Below are 20,605 nucleotides of genomic sequence, written 5' to 3'. Positions count from 1 at the left end.
TCCCGCTCAGCAGCCTCAATGAAAGAACGGCGGGGGAGAAGTTTTTGTAATGCAGCTGCCTGTTTAGCAGCTTCCTGAGATTTAGCTACCGCACTGTTTACTGCATCACCAAATAAACCAACAGTGGAAACCGGAGCAACTAAGAGAACGTGCTTTTCTTTCTCTTTTATATCGCTCAAATTGAGCCACAGATGCCTCTCAGTGGCCACCAGGGCTGCCATAGACCGCCCGATTGATTTAGCGGTCTCCTTGGTGGCCCTGAGAGACAGATCTGTGGCTCTGCGTAGTTCAGCCACTGTGTCAGGACCAATTCCCCCGCCCTCCTCTAAATCCCCCAATAATTCTGCCTGATAGGCTTGCATAATAGACATCGTATGCAGACACGCTGCAGCTTGACCAGCGGCTGCATACGATTTATGAACCAGAGATGATGTGAATTTTACTGGCTTAGAGGGAAGTGAAGGAGCTTTCAGGGAAGATGCCGTTGCTGGAGAGAGATAGCTCGCAAGCGTCTCCTCCACCTTCGGCATCTCCCCATAACCATATTCTTTATATTTGTGAATGGAAGAATAGTGGGATGTTTGTGGTGCATACACTCTGTATGAAACCGGTTTTCCCCACGATTTCGACACCTCGGTGTGGAGATCGGGGAAAAACGGAAGGCTTCTTCGCTGAGGCTGTGTACGAGATGGCAGGAAGCGTTCGTCGAGCTTACTTTTCGAACGAACGTCCTGCCTATCCTCTGGCCACTCAATAGATAGTCTGTCAACTGCTCTAGTAATAACATCGAGCAGTTCCTCAAACGCATGAGACTGAGGTGGCGAATCCTCAGACTCAGCTTCAATACTCACAACATCCAACTCCTCAGAGCTGGACAGTTGCAGTATTGGTGCCTCTATCGGGGGGGAAGAAACCGCAATGCGTGCTTCCACACCCTGATGAGAGGCACTGGATCTGTCAGATTGATGCTGAGATAAGGCAGAGCCCGTCTCAACATCCACTGACAGATCCATTTGCGAACCCCAGGTCTGAGATCGCCGCCGAGCCTCAGCCGCGGCGGGACCCGAGCCCTGGGGAACGCGATCGGGATTGAACCGAGCCAAGCGGGATCGGAGCGTGCGCAATGGAAGCGCGTCGCAATGCACACAGTCACCACCCTCGAGTGCTGACTGGGCATGCTCCTCACCCAAACAAACAACACAAAGAGTGTGAGTATCACCTCCCGTTAAATAACGCGGGCAGGGATGGACACACACTCTAAACTGCTGCTTGCTCGCCATACTTAATATATATATATAATATAGACAGACAACACCAAATAACAAGGACAGATTCAACACAGAGCGCAACTGAAGACTCAGAAAGCTTTCGTTTTCTGTTTCGGGCCGGCTTTTATAGCTTCCTGGTACGTGACGTCACCCGCCTCTGAAGTTCCGCCACACCATTGGACTGATTTTACATGTGCTTCAAGACGTCATCACGCAAAGCGTTCCCATAGCGTCAGTTTTCGACGCAACGGGAGTTCCCTTGAAAGGGAACCAGGAAAGAGCAGCACCAGAAATACCCACATCCGAAAGGCGCGAAATGAGTAGTTGATGGGAGACGGTATCGAAGGCAGAGCTGAGGTCGAGCAGCAGGAGCATAGACAGAGAACCAGAATCACCAGAGAGAAGCAGATCATTCAGTACCTTAACTAGTGCAGTTTCAGTACTATGCAAAGGGCGAAAACCAGATTGAAAAGGATCAAAAAGATTATTTTCAACTAGAAAAGACTGAAGCTGGGAGGCAACAGTACTTTCCAGTAATTTAGCTATGAAGGGGAGATTTGAAATGGGACGATAATTAGATAAAACTGAGGGATCAAGGTTGGGTTTCTTGAGAACAGGGGTAACAGCTGCAGTTTTGAGTGACAGAGGAAATGAAGCAGAGGTAAGAGATGCATTGACGAAGTGAGAGATAGGTGCAGAAATAACTGAATGGCAAAGTTTCAGAAGAGTAGTAGGAGCGGGGTCAAGATGACAAGATGAAGGGTTGGATTTCAAGATTAACTCAGAGACAGAAGAAGGAGTAGACAGAGAAAAGAGAGGCAGGGATTGACCAGGTTGATTCGGCAGAAAACTAATGTTAGTAGCATCAATAAAGAGGCACTGGTTTACGGCATCTGTCTTTTCTAGCAAGTAAGCCAAGAATGAAGTGCAAAGTTCATCAGAAGCTAGAGCAACATGAGATGGAGGTTTGGTAAGTATTTATTGTGTTATATAATGCTTTTGGCCTGTTACTTGATTTATTAATTGTAACAGATACAAAACTGGAACGAGCCAGGTTCAGGGGCGATTTGTATTTTTTGATATGCTCAATAAATGCCAAATGGTGAACAGTCAGGCCAGTTTTCCTGTAGTAACGCTCAAGCCGTCTACCAGTTGCCTTTAAGATACGGAGCTCAGGAGTGTACCAAGGAGACGAATGTGTGGAAGGGACACTTCTGGTCTTGACAGGAGCATGCTTATCTAAGATATCCGAGATTATGGAGTTATAGTTAGATAGTATCAGTGAGGGTGAAGAGATATCAAAGACATCAGAGAGATTAGAAGAGGAGACGGAGGTACAAAATAATGCAGTATCAACAGCTTTGAGATTGCGGTAAGATATGACAGTTGTAGAACAATTCTTATGCATAGGCAGGCTGAAGCTAAAATCAAGAAATGTATGATCAGAAATACCAGTGTCAGTAGAAGTGATGGAAGAGATATTGGCCCTTGATGTACAAATCAAATCAAGGGTATGACCACGCGTATGAGTAGGAAAATTAACATGCTGAATTGGATTAAAACATTCAAAGATAGAAAGTAACTGGTTGGTGTTAGAGCAAACAGCATCAACATGAATATTAAAGTCACCAAGCAGTAGAATGGGAAATGACAATGAGCAGGCAAGGGTCAACAGTTCACTGAGTTCAGAAAAGAAGTTAGACAGGACCTTAGGAGGTCGATAGAGCAAAATAATTATGAGAGAGTCAGCCTTCAAAACCATGTACTCAAATGTATTGGTGTCATGAAAGTCAAGTTGCTTGATACGGAAGTTATCACGATGGATGATAGCGAGACCACCCCCTTTACCATAGGGTCGCCGTCTGGACAGATAATTATATCCATCTGGCGTAAGTAGATTTAACTGTAGAAAATCTTCAGGAACTTGCCAAGTTTTAGTGAGAAGAAAAATGTCAAGGTTATTGTCAGTGATCATTTCATTGAGATAAGGGGCTTTGTCCGAAATTGATCGACAGTTCAAAAGTGCAAAGTGATGATGCGAGGGATTCAAATTAAGTGTATGTTGCTGATCGCTATCAGTGAGATAGATCAGAGAACGCTGAATGGAGGGACCGGCAGGCAGTTGTCTAGGCATGGAAGATAGTCTATTGTTGGTCCAGATGCAAGGAGGAGCGTCAGGCTTTGAACGAAAGGAACTCAAGAGTGTGCGCCGCGAACGGTGTATGTATCTTGGGCGACGGAGAATCCCTAGTCTCTGACAATATTCCTACGTCACCGAATCAAGACGCGGGCGGCAGTTAAAGGCCCTCAGTTGTGATGGAGAATATTCAATATCCATCACAGATGTAAGACAAAAAATAAGGCAGAGGAAAAAAGAAAAAAATGTTTTTGCACAAGGCATGTTGATACTGAGAAAGTGCAAGCCCAATCACAAGCAAAACCACGTTAGCCAAACCTGAACGTCACTTCACCAAAACAGCTGACTAAATAGGAGGCGACGCACCCAGATAGTAAGCAGTAAACAAACAGCGCAACCGACAGAGAGAGCGGTAACTCACCCATCTGAGGAGCCGAGTGTGGTAGAGATGTAACAGGGAAGAAAGCTCGCAGCAGCCCGATGGCAGACTTATCAACAGTTCAGTTCTGAGTTTAAACAGTGTAAAAAGGAGTAATCCTACCAGGCGCGAAACAGCTGCACAGACACGCACAGTAGTCTCAACGTCTTGCAGACAGCAGAGGTGGTCAGTGCAGTGACAACAGTCCAGGTCAGGGAACAATAGTGAGAAACGGAGTAGTCAACACAGCGTTCCGATGAAAAAGAAAAAATATCCGAACCAGACAAACAGTACAAACAATCCAGGATACGAAGCGGCAGCACAAACGCGCACAGCGTACTCGACCCGGGAACTCCAGCTTTCAAAGACAGCTGGTGTGGCCCATTATTTTAAAGTGAAAAACATGTAGTTCTAGTAGTTCCTGCGGGATGACAAGGTAACGCTTGAGTAATTAGTGAGGAGTTAACATGTTTTTCACTTTAAGATAATGGGCCACATCACTAGTAGTTCCTGCGGGATGACAAGGTAACGCTTGAGTAATTACTGAGGAGTTAGCATGTTTTTCACTTTAAAATAATGGGCCACATCACTAGTAGTTCCTGCGGGATGACAAGGTAACGCTTGAGTAATTACTGAGGAGTTTGCATGTTTTTCACAAGTAATACAAGTTATTTCATTTTATATTTGACACATACTGTACAGGCATTCATTTCTGTGAGGTACTAGTAATATTACAATGAACATTGTAAACTGGGAGATGTGGTTTTGCGATCATCGCAACATAAATGCAGCCAATTTCTTCATTAAGGATGCAAATTGTTTTTGACAAGAGAACATCAATATTTATATTCATATCCTAAAGAGAAGTCCTCCTCAGGCGGCTACTGTAACATAAAGGTAGGTCTTTGGAGTCTGAGACATGTTGAACTGACACTCAATAGAGCTCATAATAGTGAACTAATCCAATCATGAGTGTCAGCATCACTTCCTAATTATTTAAAATTTAAAACAAATTATCATTATTAGTATTATTCTATGTTTAAGTTTGAAATAAACATACGTCCATCTTTTGGCAAGAGTAGTAGTCACAATCTCAACATGTATCTAATGTATTTGGGGGAATATAATATTCATAAACTGGTTCCACAAAGAACCCATTTGAGGCACAAGCTTCTGAAATGTTATGACCATGTTAAGAGTAAAAAAAAAAACTCACAATTGTTCACTTTTTTAGACATGTTACTTTTGTGATTAGTAATTAATTGGTTATTCTTTCTTAGTTCACAAGTAGTTCTCAATGAGGATATATTTCTTTAGTAATAATCAAATACCTACCAAGGAACTACCTTTGTACTAAATTAGATATTACTTACTGCTTAGTTAATATTGCTTCCATATTAGTTAATAGTATTAAGTTCGGTGTTAATGCAGTACTACCTATTACCTCTGTCTCTCTCTCACACACAATCTGCACTATCGATCTGCGCTCGATTGCTCCTGTCTGCCTCGCTGCCTGCTGTGAGTTTGTCTGCTTCGGTGCTGTAAGCTCCGTATTAGCCTCGTATAGCCTCGTATTTCCTTGTTTTGAACCATCATTTACTACAATTTCTAGTTGTTTATACTACTACTAAATACAGCTTACCCAACATCGCTGGCTTCCGTTACAACACGCTGGTAATTCGCTAGCCTGTTAACGCGCCACCCGTGCGCTCAGCTATTTTTTTTTTTTTTTTTTCTCTCGCGCCTTTGAGTTCATAAAAGCTCAGGTGAGTAAGAATCACTCAACAAACACAGTGAGTAATGTATTGTCCTGTTATTATCATGCGTCGCGTCTGAATGTGTTGTTGTTTTTGGAGCTCTATCAATTTGATTTATAATTTTTGATTTTTCTCTCTGCCTCGCTGCCTGCTGTGAGTGTGCTTGCTTCGGTGCTGTAAGCTCCGTCTTAGCCTCGTATTTCCTTGTTTTGAACCATCATTTACTACAATTTCTAGTTGTTTATATTACTACTAAATACAGCTTACCCAACCCTGACATCGCTCGCTTCCGTTACTACTAGCACAACACGCTAGTAATTCGCTAATACAAACAAACAAACTTATAATATAAATTAGTATTAATATTGATAGCATCACTGGTAGCTTCGTTGCTAACTCACTGTCCATCTGTTAAAATGGCGAATATATCAGATGTAAGTAGTCTACCGTTTGGTGCAGGTGAGGACACATTTGAGCTGCACGCACTGCAGTCTAAGCTGGAAGCTGTTGAGAAACAGATCCACAACCTTTTATTGAGACAGGCCGAGCTGAGAGACCGGTGTTTGGCTCTTGAAACATCACGTGCCGATGCACACAAATCAGTGTTTAACGTTACTAACCCGCTGACTCCGACCGCGTCTACTCCGTGCGTTCCTCAGCATCGGTCGCGATCAGCCATGGTCTCGTTCACTCCGGCTCCAACACGCCACCACGAATCCTGGGTGGTTCCGCAGCGGAAGACGCGAGTCAGGTTTAGACCAAGACTTTCTCCGACCCTCCCGGTTTTCGAGTTATCCACACAAAACCGCTTCTCCCCTCTACGCAAAACAGAACACGATGCTGTGATCATCGGCGATTCCATCGTTCGGCACGTACACGCTACGTTAGGTAAAAGTAAGGTGCAAAGTCACTGCTTTCCTGGTGCTCGTGTTTCTGAAATCGCTGCTCGCGTTCCCGAGATCCTGAACGGTGACGAGCGCGTCGGAACTGTGGTCCTGCACGCGGGAGTGAACGACATCAGGCTGCGCCAGACGGAGATTCTGAAGAAAGACTTCAGGAATCTATTCGATACGGTACGCAGCACATCGCCTGAAACAACGATCATTGTGTCAGGACCGCTTCCCACGCACCGACTAGGGCATGAAAAGTTCAGCAGATTATTTGCGCTAAATGAATGGTTAATGTCATGGTGCAATGAGCAGAAACTGCTCTTTGTAAATAATTGGAATCTGTTTTGGGAGCGTCCTAGGCTTTTCCGTGCTGATGGCTTACACCCAAGCAGATTCGGAGCGGCTCTTCTGTCAGATAACATCTCCAAAATGTTAAATACCCTTTGACTAGTAACCAAAAGTCCAAATCATAGTCTCTGCTGCACCAATTCAACTGATATAAATACTAGTGTAGAACATTGCATAGAAACCGTGTCTATTCCTCGTTTAGTGAGATCAAATAATAAATCTAATGCAGGATCTAGGAAAAATCTAATTGTTATTAAAACAGAAAATGTTGCTATTAGTAAACAAAAACTATTTCTAAAGCTAGGTCTTCTAAACATTAGATCACTCACACCTAAGGCAGTTATTGTAAATGAAATAGTCACAGATAATAGCTTCGATGTACTTTGCCTTACTGAAACCTGGCTTAAACCAAATGATTATTTCGGTATTAATGAGTCTACTCCTCCTGGATACTGTTATAAGCATGAGCCCCGTCTGATTGGTCGTGGCGGAGGTGTTACAACCATTTATAAAGATATTCTAAATGTTACTCAGAAAACGGGTTATACGTTTATTTCATTTGAAGTACTTGTACTAAATGTTACGCTCTTTAGAATCGCTTGGAAAGACAGTATGTCACGTTATAAAAAGGCACTAAAAGCGGCCAGGGCTGAGCACCTCCGCAAACTAATAGAAAACAACCAAAATAATCCAAGGTTTTTATTTAACACCGTGGCTAAACTAACAAATAAACAGACGTCACCCGAACAAAATATCCCGTTACAGTTCAGTAGTAATGATTTCATGAACTTCTTCACTGAGAAAATAGAAAGCATCAGAACCACAATTGTAAACGTTCAATCTTCAATCGCGCCTTATAATTCAGCTTCAATTATCACCCCGCAAGAACAATTACAGTGCTTTACAACTATAGAACAAAAAGAGTTAAATAAACTTATCACTTCATCTAAAACAACAACATGTTTATTAGATCCTATACCAACTAAACTACTGAAAGAAGTGTTACCTGTAGTGGAAGAGCCTCTCCTCAATATTATTAACTCGTCTTTATCTCTAGGTCATGTTCCAAGAACATTTAAACTGGCAGTTATAAAACCTCTCATTAAGAAACCGCAATTAGATCATAATAATCTAGCAAATTATAGACCCATTTCAAATCTTCCATTTATGTCTAAAATATTAGAAAAAGTGGTGTCCGCTCAACTGGGCTCTTTCTTGCAACAAAATGATATCTATGAAAAGTTTCAGTCTGGATTCAGACCGCATCATAGCACTGAAACTGCGCTCGTTAAAATCACAAATGATTTACTTTTAGCTTCTGACCAAGGCTGTATCTCAATACTAGTTTTACTTGATCTTTGTGCTGTGTTCGATACTATAGATCACACAATACTCTTAGATCGACTACAAAATTATACTGGTGTTCAAGGACAAGCACTAAGCTGGTTCAAATCATACCTATCTGACCGCTACCATTTTGTCTATTTAAATGGAGAAAAATCGATCATAACTCCAGTAAACTATGGAGTGCCGCAGGGATCTGTGTTAGGCCCTCTGTTATTTTCAATATATGTGACCCTGGATCACAAAACCAGTCTTATGTTGCACGGGTATATTTGTGGCAATAGCCAACAAAACATTGTATGGGTCAAAATTATAGATTTTTCTTTTATGCCAAAAATCATTAGGATATTAAGTAAAGATCATGATCCATGAAGATATTTTGTAAATTTCCCACCTTAAATATATAAAACATTTATTTTTGTGAATGGATGCAGCACAATCGCCAATAGAAATTGACAACTTTAAAGGCGATTTTCTCAATATTTCGATTTTTCTGTACCCTCAGATTCCAGATTTTAAAATAGTTGTATCTCGGCTAAATATTGTCCTATCCTAACAAACCATACATCAATGGAAAGATTATGTATTCAGCTTTCAGATGATGTATAAATCTCAATTTAAAAAAATTACACATAAGACTGGTTTTGTGGTCCAGGGTCACATATATGATGCCACTTGGAAATATTATAAGGAAACATGGAATTAGTTTCCATTGTTATGCTGATGACACTCAAATATATATTTCATCAAGGCTGGATGAAAACGCTAAATTTTCCAAATTGACAGAGTGTGTTAAAGATATAAAAGATTGGATGACGAGTAATTTTCTTTTATTAAATCCAGACAAGACAGAGGTAATACTTATCGGTTCAAAAAACCGCCCACAAAACCTCGCACAATACAACTTTAACATCATAGGATGTCCTGTTACTTTATCCGCTACAGTAAAAGACCTGGGTGTTATACTCGATTGCAACCTGTCTTTTGAAAATCATATTTCATATGTTACAAAAACAGCCTTTTTCCACCTTAGAAACATTGCTAAGCTACGTAATATGCTATCAGTTTCTGATGCAGAAAAGTTAGTTCATGCATTCATGACCTCGAGACTGGATTACTGTAATGCCTTATTAGCTGGTTTTCCTGCATCCTCAATAAACAAGCTACAGTTAGTCCAAAATGCCGCCGCTAGAGTTCTTACGAGATCAAGAAAATATGATCATATAACACCGATTTTATCATCACTGCATTGGTTATCTATAAAGTTCCGTATTAACCCTCTGAGGTCTGAGCTGTTTTCTGGGCGCTGGAGGTGTTCTGACATGCTCTGACATTTGTGTTTTTTTCTGTTACTAGTGACATTTTCATGGCTAAAGTCTAATTACACTGTATTCAGCACAAACTCTGCTACAATAATATATCAGCAGCATGTATGTAAAAGTTTGTAGTTTTGAGATAATGACATTTATGCGTGGTTTGTGAAAATACAAAAAAAAATTGTCACTGAAATAAGGCCATGAAACCCATACTGATTATTTCTTCACAAGACTTTTGAAAATTGTATGACGTAGCCTAGAATATTTGCTCCAAAACTATGTGAAAATCACCCTGACTGCTCATTCAGATAAGACAATATATTGATTTAAAATTTCTAAGACGTGTTTTGTGTGACAAAGCCATATTCGAAGAGGCGTGATCATCTCATGAATATGTAAGCTTTTAACACCTGAGAAAGACAAAGACACTCCCCTAACTGCCCTATTAGGAGCGATCAGGCCCTGTCATTCAGAGCAACCTTGCACAAAGAATGAGGAGATTTAAAAAAGAATGGCTTTTAGATTGTTTGGATTTATTTACAACACAACATAATCCAAAAATACAAATGAAAAAAGAGCACATTGAAAACAATGATCCAAAGACAGAGACCTTTGTGCCATTCCTAAAAACATTGTACATACCATTTCCAAGGTGTTTGATTTTCACTTTACCATGTTCATGTACAGAGACTCATGTGAATGTTGAAGTCAGCAGGACTCAGTTGCATCTGGTCCCTGAAAGAAAAGAAAAAAGTGAACATACTGGTATCAAGAGAAACTAGGCCTGCACGATTTTGGGAATACATTTTAGATTTTTCTGGTTAAAATTGCTTTTTAAAATTCACAGAATACACACACACACACACACACACACACACACACACACACACAAATGTTTCCAACAATATATAATATAAAGAACACCATATTTGTTGTGCCTTGTAGGCATAAGCTATGTGCAGTACTGCATAAAATAATTTTATTTTACAAAGCAGCCTATAAATCTTCGAAAAGATTTCAGTAACAATGCTAGAGAAAAATATATTGATTATCTTATGTTACTTCAAATGTTTCCATTCGTTATGATGATATGAAATGAGATAATAGTAAAAACATAAAGCCTAATGTTTGGTGCATTTTTCCTTTCAAACGCGATCGCGCTCCAAAATATGATACATTCAAACCCACAGCGCGCTCCAAAATATGATACATTCAAACGCCATCGCGCTCCAAAATATTAAACATTATGGTTATACATATCTATGTTTGAGCAGATATCCACAAACAGTATTTAACAGTAAACACGGGTCTAAATAGTATAATATTCACCATATATCTAGCAACAGTTCAACTGCAATGTGAAGTTTATGCAACAATACCATAAACTAATAAGTAAGAATTTCTTACCTTACATCTTTCTTGTCTTCAAATCGCGTTCTTCTTCTTCTGATGTAAATCCAATGTAAGCTCACAGCGCGTCTTCCAAACTCGACGAAAAGCAGAGACTTGTGAAGTGTTTTGGTGTTTTGTGTTTGAGGTAACGAGGGCGTTCGCGTTCCATGTGGAGATTTGCATGTGAATCTCTTTTGCGCGAGTGGGCGTGTCGAATTAAAAAGTAATTAGCAAGCGTTTGAGATACTGGACATCCTGTTGGTTTTATACAAATTACTTAAACACAGAATATTTGTTTTCAGTTTGAATCCGATAATTTAAAAGTACACACTTAAATGTGTATAAAGGTATATGGCTCATAAATGTGTGAGAAGGATTCGCTGAGTTTTGTTTCAGTTTATAGACGTGCTCAAGAAAAAAAAGTTCACCGCGACGGAGAGGCAGAACGCACACCCTGTTTATTTTCTTTATTTTACAAAAGCACAATGTCTTGATTAGATTGTAAGTGGACACATACAAAAGTAGAAATATCACAGATTCTTTTTTTATATTTCTTTTTTCTGTATAACCATAAATGACGGAGTAATTTAAGTTTATTGTACTACAATGTGAAGAAAATCCAACAAAACGCGGGGGCGCGTTTTCCGACCTCAGAGGGTTAATTACAAGGTATTGCTACTGACTTATAAAGCCCTAAACGGCTTAGCTCCAGTCTATTTAACGGATCTTCTATCGCCCTATAATCCATTGCGCTCTTTAAGATCACAAAATTCAAGGCTTTTGGTCATACCTAGGATATTCAGAACCATCAAAGGAGGGAGAGCATTTTCACATTTGGCTCCAAAACTCTGGAATAGTCTTCCTGATACTGTTCGTTGCTCAGACTCGCTCTCCCAGTTTAAAACTAGATTAAAGTCGCATCTCTTCAGCCAGGCATTCATATAATCCCACAGTTCAAACTACAATCCGGCCTCTGGCTCATAGGTGCCAGAGGAGAACTGGCCCCCGACTGAGCCTGGGTTCTCCCAAGGTTTTTTTTCTCCATTAGGTCACCTGATGGAGTTTTAGGACACCATTAGGTCACTTGATGGAGTTTTTCGGTTCCTTGCCACTGTTGCCTTTGGCTTGCTCAGTTGGGGATATTTTGGGGATATTTAATTTAATTTTATCAATCAATAAATTCCTCTTGAAATAAACTTTGTTGTATTATTTAAATGTAATACTGTGAAGCTGCTTTGATACAATCTGTATTGTGAAAAGCGCTATACAAATAAACTTGACTTGACTTGACTTGATTTCCTGCATAGCTACTTGTTAACTACGGACCATTATTCTAAAGTGTTACCCCAAAAAGCTCTATTTTTGTCTCATCAGACCACATGACCTTCTCCCATTCCTCCTCTGGATCATCCAGATGGTCATTGGCAAACTTCAGACGGGCCTGGACATGCGCTGGCTTGAGCAGGGGGACCTTGCGTGCGCTGCAGGATTTTAATCCATGACGGTGTGGTGTGTTACTAATGGTTTTCTTTGAGACTGTGGTCCCAGCTCTCTTCAGGTCATTGACCAGGTCCTGCCGTGTAGTTCTGGGCTGATCCCTCACCTTCCTCATGATCATTGATGCCCCACGAGGTGAGATCTTGCATGGTGCCCCAGACCTCCATCTTGAACTTCTTCCATTTTCTAATAATTGCGTTGCCTTCTCACCAAGCTGCTTGCCTATTATCCTGTAGCCCATCCCAGCCTTGTGCAGGTCTACAATTTTATCCCTGATGTCCTTCCTCTCTGGTCTTGGCCATTGTGGAGAGGTTGGAGTCTGTTTGATTGAGTGTGTGGACAGGTGTCTTTTATACAGGTAACAAGTCCAAACAGGTGCAGTTAATACAGGTAATGAGTGGAGAACAGGAGGGCTTCTTAAAGAAAAACTAACAGGTCTGTGAGAGCCGGAATTCTTACTGGTTGGTAGGTGATCAAATACTTATGTCATGCAATAAAATGCAAATTAATTACTTAAAAATCATATCATGTGATTTTCTGGATTTTTGTTTTACAGGCCCTTTCCAAAAAAATAGAATATCATGGAAAAGTTTATTTATTTCCATAATTATATTCAAAATGTTAAACTTCCATATATTATAGATTCAGGGCCCACAACTTAAATGATTTCAATTATTTAGTTGTTTATTTGTACATAATTTGGGCTTCCAGCTCATAAAACCTGCGAAAACAGGATTTAAAAAAATTTGAATATTACATGAATCACACAGTAATTACACAGTAATACCATGGTCATTGAACCAGGTTTTGGTTCTTTTGGCAGTGTGGGCAGGTGCAAATCCTGCTGGAAAATGAAGGAAGCATGAAGTGCTCTGAAAATGTCCTGATAGACGTCTGCGTTGACTCTGGATTTAATAAAGCACAGTGGACCAAAGTCCTCTTTTCTGATGAGAGCAAATTTTGCATCTCATTTGGAAACCAAGGTCCCAGAGTCTGGAGGAAGAATGGAGAGGCACACAATCCAAGATGCTTGAAGTCCAGTGTGAAGTTTCCACAGTCTGTGTTGGTTTGGGGAGCCATGTCATCGGCTGGTGTTGGTCCACTGTGCTGTCCACTCAACGCAGCCGTCTACCAGGACGTTTTCAGAGCACTTCATGCTTCCTTCAGCAGACAAGCTTTATGGAGATGCTGACATTTTCCAGCAGGATTTGCACCTGCCCACACTGCCAAAATAACCAAAACCTGGTTCAATGACCATGGTATTACTGTGTAATTACTGTCACTCACAGTTGAAGAGTACCTATAATTACAGACTTCTACGTGCTTTGTAAGTGGGAAAACCTGCAAAATCGGCAGTGTATCAAATACTTGATCTCCCCACTGTATATATTTACCTAATATATACGGGATACTTTTTTTTTATCAATGCCTCTTCTCTATTACCTAATCCAAGCTTATTGCAATAATAACAAATTATCATTAATCTATTTAGCTGCTGCTTATGTGATAACCCTTGTATGTGACATATGACATATTTACCATAAACTCTAATTGTTCTTAGAATTTTCACATATGCCTATACACACAATAAAAGAGTAAAACTAAATTAAATAAAAGTTATGATTTTCAAAGATTAGTAGAGTTCTTTTATGGACATGAATAAACAAATGAAATCACTTTGTATTAACTTTATTTCTAAAAACATTTAAGATCCGTTGTCTTATTTCCTTGGCTTGTAAACCATATATTATAGGGTTTAAGGCTGGTGGAATAACATTGAACATTAAAGTGGATAGTTTCCTAGTTTCAGCATATACAGTGAAACGATGGAGAAAAATCCCGACACATCCAGATACCAGCATGATTATATAAACAGTCAAGTGAGTGCTGCAGGTTTTTATGGCTTTGCTGTTGGTTGCTTTGTTTTTGCCTTTGAAGCAGATCATCGCTATTTTGAGGTATGTTAATGCCACACTACCTATTGATGAGGCATATAAAACCACAGTAAAAGTTAATCCATATACATTATTAATAACTGTACTTTCACAGGACAGTTTAAATAACGAAGCATTGTCACAAGCGTGGTTGTGAATCACAGATCTGCAGTGAGACAGACGCACACTGAGGCTAATCAGAATTCCCACCAGCACTACTGCAGCACCCCAGGCTACTGCCAAGAGTTTAACCACCATGTTATTGCTCATTATAGTTGGGTATCGCAGTGGATTGCATATGGCCACATATCTGTCAAAGGCCATGATTATAATCACAGTGTGAGATACTGTACCATTCAAATGTAAACAATAAGCTTGAATAACACACTCCACATATGTGATGTAGCGCTCAGAGGGGTCTTTTAAGAAATCCCTCAACAATTGTGGGAAAAGAGCAGTTGACCCCAAAACATCGTTCAGTGTCAAGTTGCAGAAAAGAACATACATAGGCTGGTGTAAATTTTTGTCTGCTGTGATCTGAATCATCATCCCAATGTTAGATACCATTATAAATATGTAAACCATCAAAAGAAGGATAAATGCAGGAAAACTTGACTCAGTTGTAACTTGCAGTCCCTCCACCAGTAGCACACTGTATCTGAAAGTCAGGTTGTCCATCTGTAATCTAAACAAAACATACAGGTAAAATATATAATAAGATATAAAACTATATCTAACAGATAAAACATATAATACAAAATATAACACCTTACATGAGCATAATCTTCTTTTCTCTGAATAAAGATTATTAGTTTGCTTGGTCATTTTATATGTGTATCAAGTTCTGTGTTGCCATCCTAATAGTGCAAACAATCTTTGCTGTGATTGGTGTATTGCTGGTCCAGATAGTTTGCTGGTCACATAGGAAAAGGTACGATTCTGCTCCAAAACATGTTGTATAATATAAGTCACTTAAAACTCATATTCATGTTACATTTGTTTATTTATCTTTTAAGAATGTTTTTAAATAATTTAGCACAACATTGAGAATTCCTTTGTGTTCTGTGTAAATATATTTTCACAGTGGAACTCTTTCTTGTTTAATATTGCTTAATTGCAGAGGTTATTTAAAAACCAAATGAAAAGACAAAAAGGATGGTGTAATTCAATTTTGATGACCTGTTAAATCTTTTTAGCCTTTATTAAAACTCAAAACTTTCCCAATGAACACATGGTAACTCTCATTTACCTAATACTGTATATACTGGATACTATAGCATAATCCAATCTTATTGCAACAATAACAAATTATCATTAATCTATTTAGCAGCTGCTAATGTGATCCTGAACAAAACATACTATATGATATTGGTGAGTCATTTAAAACTAATACTAAAGTTTAGTATTCGTGCAATATTTAATTGAAGTCCTTCAGGACATATTTGTCAGGCTTGTGTTCTATTTAGTTTTAGTTACATATTTTCTTGAATTTTAGTTCGACCAGAAAGACAGGCAGGTGAACGTTTGCATGGTATTTATTCTGTAATGTATTAACAGATGGTAGTGAGTGCAGCTACAGTGATTCGTGTTTAGTTGTATAGAAAAGTTATTTGGGGTAGGCCGTCCTTAGTCCGAATCCTGGGGATGCAGATTTGGCTAATCCTGCCTGAAGATGAAGGCAGGGATGGAGCCTACCCCCTATGGATGGACAGGGGCAAAACTGGTAGTGGTGGGTAGGATGGAGGGGAACGTCATTATCATCAACTGTGAACATGAAATGTCTCGGTTACGTATGGTAACCCTCGTTCGCTGAAGATGTTCAACGGAGGAGACCGACAGAAATGGGATCTTCGCAGAGAGACCAATCTACTTCAAGAGAAACTAAACGAGCCAATGCACATTGGCATGCGATAATTTGCAGCGTGGGTATATAATGAGCAGAAGGTGCAACGCATCTTTGGTTTTCGCTGAGGAGCCGAGCCAGAGCCCTGGCTGCACAGCGATAGTACAACAACATGGCGACGGGACGAACGTAACCGAGACGTTCGTCGGAGGAGACCAACAGAAATGGGATCCCTACTAAAACGCCATGTCGTTGGCCCAGTGCTCTGCATAAGCTTCACTTCTCTCCCTCTGTTAGGGGCAGAAGATTATGCAGGGAGTCCCCGCCACTGATGTACCGCAAGAAACTCTCAGTGAGAACATTGGATAACACTGGGAAAGCGTGCCCTTTCCAGTGGAAGGGGAACGCTGCGGAAGTGGCGACTTGCCGTGAGGGAGGTAACATGTGGAGAATACACATACAGATGGTGGACAACCAGAATAAGACTTTTACCGCCGCCGTTCCCGCGGCGGCAAAATTGGGATGTGTATTTGCTGCCTTTTACCGCTGAGTGGAGCTGTAATCACAGACTTTGAAAGTGTCAGTTATGACGTAATCTGCCGCGGCAGTAATCTGAGCTGAGGTCACAGATAAATTCAAGATAAATATTGTGGTTAAACGAATTCAAATTCATTAAATTTAAACAAAGTAGACACACGTTAACATTGTGTGCCCAGTTTTTCTATAATTTAGAAAGGCTATGTCAATAGGTTACTTGTCATTTACTTCGTGTTGTTTTAATGTGTTTGTAGATTTATTAACTGAAACATAACAGTGAAATAAATTAAAATAATTTACCGTAAAATTAAAACATTTTCAGGACTTGCAGTTACTAACCGATGTTAGTCGGTTTAAGCATTCTTTGTTATATTCAGAATTAAATAGGCTTACATGTTGTTATGATTATCAATTGAATTCTTTAATTAATAATCAACCACAATGCCCCTTACTGCCGCAGAAAAAATAAACCAGTCGACTTTCAAAGTCGTTCGCGAAATTACAAGGCTATACCGGGTGGCGCAAGTGACAGGGCAAAACAGCAGCAACTGCGGCATTTTAAAAGGTAAGTTTCCTATCTGTTTATAAAATAAATAAAAATGAAAAAAAACATGGCCAAGATCTTGTAAAAAAAAAAAAAAAAAAAAAAAAAAAAAAAAAAAAAACTTTTTTCATTATTTGAACAAAAATGAGACTGATTGAATATGTAAAAATATAAACAAACAAAGCAGAGAATAAAACAAACTTTTAGGGAAAAAATATAGGCCTATTATGCTACAACAGAATTGGTTAACATTAACGAAAGCAAAATATGTAAAAATACATTTCAAACAAAATAAAACAAAACAAATTCGTGGCCGAGTGGTAGGCTATAACTTACGTTTCAATAATTCAGATGACACGGGTTCAAATCCCGAACAAACATGGACTACTTTTTTATTATTAATGCAGAGAGATTTGATAGTTCTAGTTTGAGAGTCTTCCGACTCACAACCGACCCTACTAACATTAATATTAACGTACATATTTCCAAAGTCTTCTTTCCTATTGTGTGACATTCAATGGCGTAAAATGTGTGTTCTAAGTGTGTGTGATTGCACGCATTGTGTTTATCGTGCAATTTATACGCGAAAATGAGTTTTAACGTGCATATGACGCAGTTTTTGCGTGCATTTGATACACACTTTTTGCGTGTAATACACACACCCCACACAACTAATCCTACCCATGCCTACAGTATCATATGCACGTACCCTACCAATACTAAACCTACCCATGCGTATCACAGTAGGCCTATGCATGTAAAAACTCATTTTGGCGTATAAATTGCATGATAAACACAATGCGTGCTATAGAGGCGCATTTAGTGTGATCGGCTAGCCTTCAAAGCTAAAGGTATTCATCAATAATTCTATATCACGAACAGGGACACTTTAGTGTGCATTTGGTATTGTGATTTTACCCCGTCTGTAAGGCGCTCGTCTGTGATGATGAGCCATTGCCACTGAACTGATAGCAGCAACGGCAACACTTTTCATGATTTCAAAAAACACATTCAGGGCCATATCGCATCTTATGTTACACAAAGGAATGTAATTCATATTTTAGTCAATTGGAGATACATCAGCCCCACTCGCTAAAATTCTTGTTAAATTAAAAAGGGGAAAAAGACCACCAATTGTATGACTAATAGCTCATGATACATAGTTACAAAATACAAAACATGTACTTTTTACATGTACATTTACAGGGTTGTCATGGAACCATTTACCCAGACAAAGAGCCATATAAGAACCATTATTTCAAAAAATCACAACTTGTGCTTGCAGCGAACGCAAGTTATTTAAGGTGTCTCAACTGTACACAGTCTACCCTACAGTGTGAATTCGTTACAAGGTTTCATTTAATTAAATTAATGTGCAGCAATTTGTACAAATAGAGTCTATAGGCCTACTATACTGTTGTAGCCATTAAATAATCTCATTTAGTATCATATTTGTTAAAATATTATAATGTATTTTTTTTCCATCTATGTTGAATATGAAAAGTGAACAGCACGAGTAAGATAGGATGCATTATATCGAGAGATGGATATGGAGTGGGTCAGACATGATTTTGACCACTTCATTAAGTTTTGTTTAGTAGAAAACCTTTCTTTAAAGTGAATTTCGTTTTCTATAAATTGTATCTTAATTTTAATAAATTTTTCATCAACCAATTGCCTGGATTTAATAAGTAAGAGAAGCAAATATAACAGACACTAATCATGGAGGCGCCCGCGCGGTCACTTGCATTGCACGTCAGCTGGAGCGCATCTCATCCTCCTAACTTAACGAAACTCAGCGTATGCCTCACACAGACATGATAAATACATCAAATACACAAAGCTTGAAATGTCTTCAAACGAAATAATTCTAAACGAAAAGAAAAAGTCTACTCTCTGTTTATGTCTTTATGTGCATTTCTCTCTAGGTGCATTCACTACAAATATGGCGATCGTCAACTTCATCTTTACAGTCGACACTGTCAGAAAACACTAGTTTATTGATAAAAATCAATGCACGCATCACCGGATTTACAAATACACATCTTGCTTGCTGCACGCACACATATTATGTCGAAAAAATGAAATATTATGTTGAAATAAACATATTTTAGAATATTTGATTAAATGCTGATTGTTGCGCTTGTTCAATTTAATAAAATTAAAACTTTAATTGTGATAATTAAAATAATAGAAAATTTAATATTTAGTTTTGCTAATTTATTATATAGGCTATTATATGCCTATTGCCTATATTAAGTAGGTCATATTAAGACAAGGCATATATTAAGTTATTTTAGCTGTTATGAGAAAAATAAATCTAACGAAATCTAAAATCTAAATCTAATAAATCAAAAAAAAAAGCCAATTCAACATGCCAAAATAAAACCAGATTTTTTAACAATGCGTAACGCCACTCGGCCTGGTGTGCCAAAACACTACATTTTAAACTTCAATGTTTAATTCAAAACAATCTCAAAACGCGTTGTGACATTTTTTTAAAGCAGTAGCCTAGCCTATATACATTAAGGGCATTGAAACCAGGATCTTAACTAAAACGCGTTCCGCGTAATCTCTCAAAAATTATGCCACACTACTCCATGTATTATTTTTTTTTTTTAAGGACTGCTTTTGAAATCACTATAAATCACTATAAATTACTATGCAATTGTATCGCTCACGAGAGCTCTTCATTTATCTAATTCCTCAATAGAATAGTAAAAATATTCAGCGTCATTGCTCCTAATATCGTCTCTATTTTTAACTTTTGATTCTATTTTTTCAGTTCTAAAATTGATTCTATCTTTGGTTCTATTCTGTTGTAGCCTAATAGGCCTATTTATATATATGAAAAATATGCCTATTAGGCTTAGGGTTTTATATTTAACCCACTAACATTTTAAAATACGGCAATTAAAATACGGCAATTGCTGCTGTTTTGCACAATGTCCCTTTGCGCCACCTGGCGGTCATTTCGGGAATGACTTTGAAATGCGGCTGGTTTATTTTCGCCGCGGTGATTTTGCCGCGGCGGCCGGCGTGGCGGTAATAGGCATTCTGGTTGTCCACCATCTGTATGGATTAGCCAAGCAGGGTAGTACAACATTATGGAAGTCTCTGGGGTGGTTCCAGCCTAATCGTAGGGGGGAAGTGCACCGGCAGAGACGGCAAAGCGGTCTCTGCCAAGGGAAAGAACTGGCTAGCCGACAGGGTAGCCATACCGTGGAAGAATACACATATGGGGTCACCGGAGGGACCGCTACATGTGGACACCCAGCCTAGCACAGTTTCCTCAGTGCATACGAGTGTTAGGCCTGGCATCAGACGCTACGCAATGTCTGACTGCCGCAGGGGTGACGGAGGAACTCAACAGGGTTATC

The 20,605-nt window shown here is 39.2% G+C and overlaps 2 protein-coding genes and 1 long non-coding RNA gene across 3 annotated transcripts in view; 1 reads left to right on the top strand and 2 right to left on the bottom strand.

Annotated features, from left to right (window-relative positions):
- Positions 1-5,996: 5,996 nt before the first annotated feature.
- LOC309477437 (uncharacterized protein) overlaps positions 5,997-20,605 on the top strand; it is a gene marked incomplete at its 5' end in the record, with an annotated part of 161,760 nt that continues 147,151 nt past the window's right edge. The window contains one exon of the mRNA XM_082140702.1: positions 5,997-7,252. Coding sequence (XP_081996828.1) covers positions 5,997-6,917 — 921 coding nt within the window. The 3' untranslated portion in view covers positions 6,918-7,252. The remainder of the gene's footprint in view (positions 7,253-20,605) is intronic.
- On the bottom strand, positions 14,041-14,979 carry LOC309477432 (olfactory receptor 5AC2-like; the record flags this gene model as incomplete). The annotated part of the gene is made up of 1 exon (XM_082140697.1): positions 14,041-14,979. One exon carries the CDS (start codon positions 14,977-14,979, stop codon positions 14,041-14,043), a length of 939 nt encoding a protein of 312 aa, XP_081996823.1.
- LOC309476816 lies at positions 17,314-17,649 on the bottom strand. Its single transcript, XR_014198380.1, has 2 exons — positions 17,584-17,649; positions 17,314-17,550 (listed from the first exon to the last, which is right to left on the bottom strand). It is a non-coding gene; the product is annotated as an uncharacterized lncRNA (long non-coding RNA).

This window comes from Leuciscus leuciscus (genome assembly GCF_965113295.1).
Source record: "Leuciscus leuciscus genome assembly, chromosome: 16".
NCBI classification, from domain to species: Eukaryota; Metazoa; Chordata; class Actinopteri; order Cypriniformes; family Leuciscidae; genus Leuciscus; species Leuciscus leuciscus.
Note: the sequence above shows the minus strand (reverse complement) of the source record. Positions and strands in the feature narration are given on the sequence as shown.